This window comes from Sarcophilus harrisii, chromosome 2 (assembly GCF_902635505.1).
Source record: "Sarcophilus harrisii chromosome 2, mSarHar1.11, whole genome shotgun sequence".
Lineage (NCBI taxonomy): Eukaryota > Metazoa > Chordata > Mammalia > Dasyuromorphia > Dasyuridae > Sarcophilus > Sarcophilus harrisii.
Window position 1 is genome coordinate 152,736,246 of NC_045427.1, and position 12,188 is coordinate 152,748,433.

Here is a 12,188-nt window from a genome sequence, read left to right on the forward strand (position 1 = left end):
TTGCATTTGCATTATTGTCACATGCTGAGCTAATTTCCTCTGCTTTCTTTATGCAGCTGAGTTTTGCTAGGTTGCTTGTTAACTGTTTTCCTTTATCCTTTGTTGACTAACCATTGGTTAAAGGTTGGATGAGTAAATGAATGAATAAAAAAGAATTTATTGAGCCTTGTTATTTGTTAAGCACTTTCCTTTTAAGCCCTGAGGTTACAAATGCCAAAGCATTTAAAAAACTACTACCAAAAAACCCTCCTTCCCTCAGGATGCTTATATTCTTTCTAATAAGAGGAAGTAATACAAACTTGGTCTGTTTTGTTCTAGGAAGTGGATTAAGAACCCTAAGTGGCTGGTTGGGTATTTTCTTAAATTATGGATCCTTTGACCCCTTGGCAAAGTGGATGTAGTGCTGGACTCAAAATTAGCAAGAGCTGGGTTCATATATTATTTCTGACACTGTATGTCTGTAGGTAATCTTTTTTTTTTTTTTTTTAACTTTTTTGAGCCTCAGTAAACTCAGATTTTAAATTATCCATTGAGTGGGAATCAATCTTTTCATATCCTTGTGAAAGAGAAATTGACGTGGATAGGGAAAACATAAAACTATGACTTGTGTATAGGGTCTGTAGGTGCAGACCTTTCACAAGTGACTTGAAAGCTATTCATTTGGTCAACCAGAAAGCTAGCATTTATTAAATGCCCTTTATGTGCCAAGCATTGCACTAAGAACACATTTGTTATATACAGTTTTTGGTATAATTCACCATACTAAAGCATTAGGAAAGAAAAACCAGATACTGTCTTTTTTGAGTTTTTACCATTTAGTACATGCAGAGGTAAATATAATACAAATAAGAAAAAGATAAAGTGCAAAAGAGAAATATGAAATACTATGAGGAGTCAGCTAGGTTGGCACAATAAATAGTCCCTGGAGTCAGGAGGACCTGAGTTCAAATCTAGTCTCAGATACTCAATGCTTACTAGTTGTGTGACCGTAGGTAAATCACATTAATTCCAGTTGGTGCCTCTCTTCCATTATGAGATTAAATTTGAACTTGGTCTTGAGTGATGGTTCAGATGTCAGTAAACTTAATGAGTTTGAGGGGTGGGTGAAAAGGACAGAATTTGGTGAAAAAAAATGTTTGGAAGATAATTAATCATCATTTTGACCAAGCAGGAAATATGTTATAAGGAAAGCCTAGAAACCCTGGAGTTGTCTTTAGGCATTAAACCCAGGGAACCATCCAGAGTTTTTGGTATTTGGAGAGATGCATTTTTATGAGGATTAAATTGGCTGTCCCGAATAGGATGGATTAGAGATTTACTTATAGGAGAAACATCAAGAAAACTCATAGAAAATATCTTCAAGGAATGTAGAAGCTTACAAGCTAGCTGCAGGAACTACAGGTTGTGAAACCCTTATGCAATACAGCACGTCAGATAAAAAAGGGCTAATCCGGTGGCCCAGATTGGAAGCATTTCTGGGTAAGAGGAGGCCGAGGTCTGTTTTGAAAAACTCTCCTGTGGGAGAGACTTATCTTCCTTGGCCCTGAAGGGCAGGATCAGCAACAGTTGGTGGAAACGATCGAGTCCCTTTATGTCTGACTCTTTGGGATCCCATTTGGGTTTTCTTGGCAGAGAGAGTGGAGTAATTGGCTATTTACTTCTCCAAATCATTTTACAGATGAGGAAACTGAGGCAAACAGGGCTAATTAAGAGGCACATAGTAAGTTCGTGCTGTCATCTGGCTAGGTGATCATTAAAATTTCTTCCAGTTCTGATCATGTTGGAAGAAAACAATCAGAGCAAAAGGGAAAACAATAGGAGAAATTAAAAAACAGAAAAAAGAAGTGAACATAATAAATAGCTTGATTTACATTTAGCTAGTGTTTTATTTTAAATCATAAAGAATGGTCTCAATTTTAATCCCTGTGGCTCCTCAAGAAGGACAAGAGGATACCACTTTCTTATTGTTGATCTTGGTCAAATTATCTGACTTCCAGATCTTAGTCTCCTCATCAGCAGTTCACCTCACAAGACCCTTTCAGTGCAAAATCTAGGATTCCATTTGTCCCTGCCCCTGTTCTGGTTTTCAGACTCACTTTTTAAAATGAGGAAAAACAGAATACAAATAATTTACGCCTTACTCATTCCCATTTGGATTCTGATGCAACATGAAGCATTTGCCGGGTATTTTTAGATAGTGGAAACCACATGCAGCCAAAGCTAGAGGCTTATTTTGGGCAGAACATGCTTCCAAGTAAGCTCTTGCCTACACTTCCTCCCTTTGATTGTTGACCTTTTTTGTCAGGCCTTTTGGGGAGCCTTTGAAGCTGATAGAGTGTAAGTTCCTTGAGGGAAGGGATTTTTCCTTTTTGGGGGGGTCTGTATATCTCCAGTTCCTAGCACAGGGCCTTAGAGTGGGAGCTTATTGGATGCTTGTTGAATCAGAACCAGACATTCCCTCCTTCCATTCCCCCATTCCCGCTTTTCTAATCACTTTCTCCCTCTCTCTAACCTGGTTTCTTTTTCTGCCCGCAGTTCACAACAGGGACCTGTAATGAAGCTACAGTGTATAGCTGCGAGCTGTGTGGCAAAGGCTTCCGTCTCCAGCGAATGCTCAACAGACACCTCAAGTGCCACAACCAGGTGAAAAGGCACCTGTGCACCTTCTGTGGCAAAGGCTTCAATGATACTTTTGATCTGAAAAGACATGTTCGAACTCACACAGGTAGGAAGAGTGGTTAAAGTTGTATCCTTCTTTCCAGTCATTTTGTGTTTCTTCCTGGACTGATTCTGGAGTCTCAGGGCCCTGCTGGGGGTCACCGATGGACACTGACCCACTCTGCCAGCCTGAAGGGTTTCGTCCTGGGCCTAGTGATGGATTCAGTGTGAATCTGTCCTCTGAGGATCTATGTGGTCAGGGAAGACCCTCATCCTCACGTTTTGGCCACAACTCTCCAAAGACTTGGTTTTACTATAAGCTTCTGCTTAATTAATTAATGATATCCATTATTATATTAACTGGTTAATTAATTAATGCACTTTTTTTATGCTGTAGTCCTTTTCTGACATGATGCTTTGTATCTTTGAACCTACCTGATACTAAGGGAAAAAATCCTCTAAGAGTTAAACAAAATCAGCAGATGGGTTTGTTACATTCTGCATTTAGAGAATCCTAGTTCTTTACCTTTTGTTGAAGAAGTAGGGAATTGGGTTTCACCATTAGTTTTTTGGGACCAAGATTGCTCCCTGAATCTAAGCTGCTTTTCATTGTTTTCTTTTTTCTTCTTTTTAGTTCCAGATTCTCTTCCCTTCCTTATCAGTCTTCTCCCCCATCCATTGAGAAAACAAGAAATGTTTTAACCTTTATACTGATGCATTGTTGTTTTAGGTCTTGTATATGTTGTTTTCCCCTCTCCCCCACACTTTGGACTGTTTCATATGACTTTCTGTTTTTCAAACTTTTCAGTCATCATTTCATACAACTTTACTCCCTTTCCAGCTCTCAAAATCTGTTGGAGGAACATTTTTGGGGAAATGGTGTAATGGGTGGAGAGTGTTTGGCCTGGATCAGAAAGACCTGAGTTGAAATCCAAAGTCAAATGCTTACTGGCTATAGGATCCTGGTGGGATTACTTATCTCTCTCTCTGTCTCTCTGTCTCTCTGTCTCTCTGTCTCTCTCTCTCTCAGTTTCCTGAACTGTAAAATGGGGATAATAATAACACCTGCCTCAGAATTTTTAGGAGGAGAAATGAGATGTTTGTAAAGCTCATAGCACATTGCCTGGAACATAGTAGGTACTTAATAAATGTTCCATTCCTTTTTCAGCCCTCAGTGTGGAAGAAAGAGCACTGTGTTTGAAATTAGGAGGTTTGGGGTTTTATCACAAGTTCTGTGACTGAGGAAAAGTCTTGTGATCTGAGCCTTGGTTTCCTTATCTATAATCTATAAAATGGGAATAATAAGACTTGTTCTCTCTGCTTTAAAGTTACTGTGAGGATGGCACAGGTGAAGACATTTAGAAAAGTATGAAGAACCAGACAAATACAAGTTACTGTTATTTATTCCATGTTCCTCTGACATCTTTGACTACTAAGATATAGTTCTCAATGGCACTGTTCCCACTGATATTTTATACAACTTTCCTGGGAAATGAGCCTAATTCTAAATGGCACTCTGTTCCTGTTGAAAGGACAAAAACAGAAGAAGGGAGATCTTAGTTCTGTTTGAGATTCTGCCCCAGCCTCCCACTCTGACCCAGCATATACTTGCTTTTATCTCCTTGTCCCTTAGTGGACCTATTTAGAAAAGGCGTAAAATTTTCCTTGTCTTCTAACCCAATGATGGTGGTGTTTTGTCCATTAGTCATGTCTGACTCTTCCCAACCCTATTTGAGTTTTCTTAGAAAAAATACAGTAGTGGTTTGCCAACACCTTCTTTAGCTTATTTTACAGACAAGGAAACTGAGGCAAACTGGGTAAAGTGATTTGCCCACTGTCGTATAGCTAGTAAATGTGTGAGGTTAAATTTGAACTCTGGGGGTCTGTGCTCTAGGACTGTTGCTCAGACCACTGTACTAACTGCCAATCAGAGCTCTAACCCACTGTTGTCAAATTTAAATAGGATAGGGACCACTAATCATCCATACATGAAGATCCTTGCAGGCCAAATAACTGACTTAGTTTTAAAATGTTTACCAGTATCTCTGTTTTATTGTATTTTTATTTATTTTATTAAATATTTCCCAATTACATTTGAACCTGGTTCTGGCTGTACTTGCCAGTGTTTGACACTGATAATGGGGAAACAATTTGAACACAAAAGTGAGCAAAAGGATGAATCTGTCCAGCATACAGGGAGACTGGAGACCAGTAAGTAGTCATTGTATTTGTGCTGCATAGACAACTGATTCAGGAAAAAAAGGATAAATCAGTTAAAATACAAAATCCAGACAATATCTTGAGGGTTTTGCTCAGTACGGATATCATCTGAAGGCCCCAGATCTTTGTTAATCTCCATTTGGTGGGTTTCTGTTGTAATTCTCTTATCATTCAGTGGGTGTTATGAAGGGATCCGAATTTCAATAGTTGTTTCTACATTATCAGAATGGATAGAGGAAACCTGACAATAGTAGATTGATTGGACAACCTGGGTTTGAATCTTCCCTCGAATATTAGTTTGTCTGATGATTGTCAAGGCAAGTTACTTTACTGATCTTAACCTTATTTTCCATATCTGTGAAATGGGAGTGTTAAAAATATCTGTAGCACATTTATTTTGTATAGAGTTGTTGTGAAGCTCACAGTGAATATTATGTAAAGCACTTGGCAGAAGTATATAAATGTCAGTAGTGATAATGATGGTAAAGAAAATTTTTGTATGTGTGCTTAGGATACATGACATTATTTTTTAAAATTCGGGACCTTTGATTTCATCGGTTTGGGGCTTTTTAAGGCAGGAAACTCCTACTGATACAAGTCAGCAACTATACTAATTCATTTTCTTAGAGATTTGGCTGGGGTACATCAAGATGGAAGTTAAGTCACTAACAAGGGGCCCAAAGCTCCTTATTAAGCCTATACTCTATTACACTACTGTCCAGAGTACAAAGTTGCCGCTTATGAGACATTAATTACACAATTAGTTATACTTTACTTCAATTATAATTACTCTCTTTTAACCAAGAGAGATAGCCCATGGAATAGTGGATCTAGTCACCCTTTGATCAATAAAGACTTCAGCCATAATCTATTACGCCTAAATTGAACTCTCAGGGCATATGAAAATTAAAGGGTCCTTGTTGAAAAGTGTTTCTTTTCATTCCAGATCTAGAGCTCTATTAATGATAATTAATGGTGTGTGTGTGTGTGTGTGTGTGTGTGTAAAACCTTATGTCTGTCCATTTGCATCCCTTTCAACAGAATATGAGGCAGCCAGAATTTAGCTAGCCCTTCAGGTTTGGTGAATGAACATCATCCATTGAGACTTCATTATGTTTAAAGTTCTTTGGATTAAAAAATGATAAGGGAAAACAAGATAGAACTCTAAGTATTTACTCTTCTTTTTATATGTCATTTTCCCTGTAAACTGTAAGCCCTTGAGGGCAGAACCTATTTCTCTCTCTCTCTCTCTCTTTTTTTTTTTTTTTTTTGTCTCTGGAATCCTAGCTTAATACAGTGATTTTCACATTAATTTGCATAATTGAAATGTAAACTTAATTCAGGTACCCTAAAATATGTGTATGGAAGAGTCAGTGAGCAGGATTGGATTTTCAGTCATAGTTCACATCTTGATTATTGTCAATATATAACTTAGGACAAATCACTTTTAACACTTGGGCTTCAGTTTTCTCATCTGTAAAATGGGGGAGAGGCTTGTCCTTGGTAAAATTCCTTCCAATTTAAAACTGTTATCTGAGGAATTGGGATTAAATGGAATGAACCAGCTGGTATTATGGAAGTCTTTGTAAAGGAAGTCAAAGGTGAATGATCTTGAGGGAAAAGATATGGTTGAGTTGAGAGAAACAGAGAAGGCATTTCAGATGGGGAAATAGTCTGGAATTAGATTTTATTTTAGTTCAGTAAATTCAACAGACTTTCATTAAGTTGTCAATCAACAAATATTAAGTACCTACGATATGCTGAGTACTGTGCAAGGTTTGGAAAGGCAAGTTGTAAATACAAAGAATGAAGTAAATAAAATAAATGTGTGAGAGGTACAAAGTAAGGGTATATTAGAGTCAAGGATGGAATCAAGAAATAAATTGATCTCTTGAGAAAGATGATTAAATGATTAACAAATAGGAATTTTTTTGTTTTGTTTTGTTTTTGTCTTTGCCTGAAAAAAAGTTAATCCTGGGAGTTAGACAACTAACTAGACTTTCTTTTTCTTCATTTTTTCTCAACAGTTACCTTATTTTTCGAAAGATATATAATTTTTCTTTCTTTCTTTCTTTTTTTTTTTTTTTTTTATTTAATAGCCTTTTATTTACAGGATATATACGTGGGTAACTTTACAGCATTAACAATTGACAAACCTCTTGTTCCAATTTTTCACCTCTTACCCCCCCCCCCACCCCCTCCCCCAGATGGCAGGATGACCAGTAGATGTTAAATATATCAAAATATAACTTAGATACACAATAAGTATACATGACCAAAACATCATTTTGCTGTACAAAAAGAATCAGACTCTGAATTATTGTACAATTAGCTTGTGAAGGAGATCAAAAATGCATGTGTGCATAAATATAGGGATTGGGAATTTAATGTAATGGTTTTTAGTCCTCTCCCAGAGTTATTTTTCTGGGCATAGCTAGCTCAGTTCATTACTGCTCCATTAGAAATGATTTGGTTGATCTCGTTGCTGAGGTTGGCCTGATCCATCAGAACTGGTCATCATCTAGTATTGTTGTTGAAGTATATAATGATCTCCTGGTCCTGCTCATTTCACTCAGCATCAGTTCGTGTAAGTCTCTCCAGGCCTTTCTGAAATCATCCTGTTGGTCATTTCTTACAGAACAGTAATATTCCATAATTTTCATATACCACAATTTATTCAGCCATTCTCCAACTGATGGACATCCATTCAGTTTCAGTTTCTAGCCACTACAAAAGGGCTGCCACAAACATTCGTGCACATACAGGTCCCTTTCCCTTCTTTATAATCTCTTTGGGATATAATCCCAGTAGTAACACTGCAGGATCAAAGGGTATGCACAGTTTGATAACTTTTTGAGCATAGTTCCAAACTACTCTCCAAAATGGTTGGACCCGTTCACAACTCCACCAACAATGCATCAATGTCCCAGTTTTCCCACATCCCCTCCAACAATCATCATTATTTTTTCCTGTCATCTTTATAATTTTTCAATATTCATTTTTGTAAGATTTTTTTTTCTTCCTCCTCCCCAAGACAGCAGGCAATCTGATATAGGTTATTCATGTATAATCTTTTAAACATATTTCCATATTTGTCATGTTGTGCAAGAAAAATTGAATCAAAAGGGAAAAAAATACAAGAAAGAAAACAAACAAACAAACAAAAGTGAAAATACTTTTCTTTGATCCATGTTCAGTCTCTCTAGCTTTTCTCCCTTTTGATGCAATTGACATTTTTCATTCCAGCTCTTTTAGAATTGTCTTGGATTGCTGAGAAGAACTTAAGTTTATCAGTCAATCATCACATAATCTTGCTGTTGCTGTGGGTTCTCTTATTCTCAATTTACTCAGCATCAGTTCATTTAAGTCTTCCCAAGCTTTTCTGAAATCAATCTGCTCATTATTTTTTATAGAATAATAATATTCCATTGCACTTATATCCCATAACTTACTCAGCCATACTCCACTCAATTTCTAGATGCTTGCTGTTATAAAAAGGGCTGCCACAAACATTTTTGCACATGTGGGTCCTTTTCCCTTTTTATGATCTCTCTGGGATACAAGCCCAGTTGAGACACTGCTTGATCAATGGGGGTGCACAGTTTGATAGTCCTTTGGACAACTAACTGAAATTTCTAACTCTGGAAGCTTAGCCCATGGGATTCGGATTTCTAGGGCTCTGACTTTCTTTGCTAGCAAGTATAGGGTATGAACTCATTCCCCCTATGTTATTTCAGTAATTTCATTTGAGGTTCAAAGGTTTAAAAAAAAGAACCTGTTAACACCTGTTGGACTGACCCTGACACTCAGGGTGTGGTGGAGCAGTGGCAGTTTATCCCCCCTTCTTGTTCTTTGGCCATGGCTGGCTGGCAGAGAGAAAGGGGCTGTCTGAATACCCATTGGTGGCTTGGTTATCCGAGTTCCACTTGTAGCTGAAACATACAGATGAATCATCTAAAATCTTAGCATGATGAGATTTTGCTTCTGCATTATTCATTTGAGGATAATGCTGTGTCTCTTAAAGAGGTTACATTAACATGTATAATATTTAATAATAATAATAATATATTTTTCCTACCTTTCTTTTTGTATGTAAAACCTTATTGGAAGAGAGAAGATAAATCCCCATTTAGCTGCTAGAAGTTTAGAGCAGAGGTGTTCAGTTCTTAACTCCAGAGTGAGTCAGATAGAAATGTTTTAACAAAATAAATAAAAATACCATATAGTATAGATATTTTTAACTTATGGTTTTATAAATCAATTTGTGGCCTGTAGGGATCCTCATGTAGGGTTTAGAGGTTGTTTTGATACCACTAGATTAGAAAACTAGCAAAACATAGATAGGAGAAATAAAATCAATGACACAGCTTAAGATGTTTCACTATAAATCAATTGTAACTTTAAGAGAAGTTGTAATAATAAATAGGCAGATTGCCTTAAATGAGTTTCTTCTCTTCTTCTAGCCCCAGTTCATATTTTTAGTGGAGCTGCTACTAAGTATTGAAATAGAGGATTTAAAAAAAAAGAGCAGAGGACCCAAGTGATCCACAAGCTACTTCTAATAAAATATGCCATCCCTTGGCCTCTGGCCTTTTTTTTTTTAAAGTGAGTCTTCCTGCCTCCCTCCTTATACACACTTCACCTGTATTCCTTTCAGGTCCCAGTAGAATCCTAATCTTCTACAGAAAGCCTTTATCAATTCCTTGTAATTCTAGTACCTTCCCTTTGTTAGTTACTTCTTGTTTATTCTGCCTAACAGCTTGTTTGTAAATAGTTGTTCTCTCCCGCTTTGGACTTTGAGCTCCCTGAGGACAGGGATTATTTTTTGTCTGTCTATATCCCCAGTACTTTTTTTGGTCTGGCATGTTTGTAAGGCACTTGCTAAATTTTTTTGTCTGCTTGGATAATCCACCCAGGAGCCAAGAAAAAGTGTGCTCTAGGCATAAAAATAATCTCCTTCTTAGCAGCAGGACAAGACTCTTTTGGGGTTTCTTTTATCTTCCTTTGTTGTTGTTGAGTCATTTCAATCATGTATGATACTTTTATCACCCCATTTGGAATTTTCTTGGCAAAGACACTAGAATAGTTTGCCATTTCCTTCAGCAGCTCATTTTGCAGTTCAGGAGATGGAGGCAAACAGGCTGAAGGGATTTGCTGAGAGTCACACAGCTAGTAAATATCTGAGGCCACATTTGAACTCAGGTCTTTCTAACTCCAGGCCTGATACTTTATCCACAGTGCCACCTAACTACTCTGTTCCCCCTCTAAGAAACACATCAGTTAAAATGCTATCAATAGATCCGGGGAAGAAGTTTGAGATTCTGCATATTTTTGGATCTGTATAACCTTTATTTATTAAAGCTTTTTAATTTTCAAAAGATAAGCATGAATAATTTTCTTTTCTTTTTTTTTTTTTATTTAATAGCCTTTTATTTACAGGATATATGCATGGGTAACTTTACAGCATTAACAATTGCCAAACCTCTTGTTCCAATTTTTCACCTCTTACCCCCCCACCCCCTCCCCTAGATGGCAGGATGACCAGTAGATGTTAAATATATTAAAATATAAATTAGATACACAATAAGTGTACATGACCAAAACGTTATTTTGCTGTACAAAAAGAATCAGACTCTGAAATATTGTACAATTAGCTTGTGAAGGAAATCAAAAATGCAGGTGTGCATAAATATAGGGATTGGGAATTCAATGTAATGGTTTTTAGTCATCTCCCAGAGTTCTTTTTCTGGGCATAGCTGCTTCAGTTCATTACTGCTCCGTTGGAAATGATTTGGTTGCTCTCGTTGCTGAGGATGGCCTGGTCCATCAGAACTGGTCATCATATAGTATTGTTGTTGAAGTATATAATGATCTCCTGGTCCTGCTCATTTCACTCAGCATCAGTGCATGAATAATTTTTCAACATTAATCCTTGCAAAACCTTGTGTTTCAGTTTTTCCTTTTCTTTTTTCCATTCCCTCTCCTAGATAACAAGTAATCCAATATATGTTAAACATGGTAAAAAATATATGTTAAATCCAATATATGCATACATATTTGTATAGTTATCTTGCTGCACAAGAAAAATCAAAAAGAAAAAAATAAAATGCAAGCAAACAACAACAAAAAGTGAAAAAGCTATCTTGTTTGATCTATGTAACTTGATCAACACAAAAGACCTCAGTATGGGTTAAGCAAAAGGTAGCATATGGTAGTGGTCTCTTATCAGAGTGCCTGGGTTCCTAACTTTGCCACAAAGTCACCCATGTATGTGTCTTTGTGTCTCTGTTTCCTTACTGATAAAAAGAAAGGACTGGACTGAAAGGAAAGGATTTGTCTATAAACCTTACTACCAGTCCAAAAGTAACTTATCAGAATTGCTGGAGAATTAATACTGTGTTCAGTGAGACAGCAGTATTTATTCTTTATTATTAAATATTTTCTTTGTTTCATGATTTGCCATTCTCCCACTGTAATTATGATAATGTTGATTAACAAAACAAATTGGCTCAGTAGAGCAAATGTAGCCTTAGAATCTTTCAACAAGATGTATTTTTTTTTTTTTTTTTTTTTTTTTTCACATTTGGAAAAAACCAGATAACTGTTCATTAATATTCTGGAGCTCAGTATCAGCTAAGATATAAAATAGGACAACTTATTTATGGTCACCAAAAGTGTTTTGTCCATGTAATGGGTAAATGCATGTCCAGACAGCATAATTCAAGTTAGCTTGCTCAGTGCCCTCATACTGACTCTGCTAGGTTCACAGAGAAATCCTACCACCACCCAGTTGCACTCCTATTCTCTCAGAGTATCAGAGAATAGTTGATTGTGTGGCATTATCATGTCTCTACTCAACCACTTTAGCCCCTGCCAATGTGTTTCCTCTTACATAAAAAGAAAACGCTCATAATCATGTCACTTTCAGATCTGAAACCTAATAATTTAACAATAAAGAAAAAAATAACACTACAGGTACTCATGTTAAAACAAATGCAGGAATTATCCTGAGTTTGTCCTTTTCCGTCAATGCAGCTAATAGCTGTCAAAGACACTTGGTACTCACAGAAAAATGGCAAGGAGGCAAAGAAATGAGGAAAAGTGCTTGAGGAATTCTGCAACTCTGGAATTGTAAACTTCAGTCAGTGTCCTTTTTCCTGTCCTAGGAATGAGCTAAAAAAGGCTTTTTGGTGAACATAGCCTCTATGTTATACATCTCTGGCTAAGTTGAGTTGGTCCATGCTGCACTTTACTAATCTCTTATCAGCCAAACTAATTGATCTACCCAGTGAATTCTCTGGTTCTCTGCT

The 12,188-nt window shown here is 36.9% G+C and overlaps 1 protein-coding gene across 1 annotated transcript in view; it reads left to right on the forward strand.

The window, feature by feature from the left end:
- The window catches only part of OVOL2 (ovo like zinc finger 2), a 52,956-nt gene that overhangs the window by 14,452 nt on the left and 26,316 nt on the right, over window positions 1-12,188 (forward strand). The window contains exon 3 of the mRNA XM_031951070.1: window positions 2,536-2,725. Coding sequence (XP_031806930.1) covers window positions 2,536-2,725 — 190 coding nt within the window. The remainder of the gene's footprint in view (window positions 1-2,535; window positions 2,726-12,188) is intronic.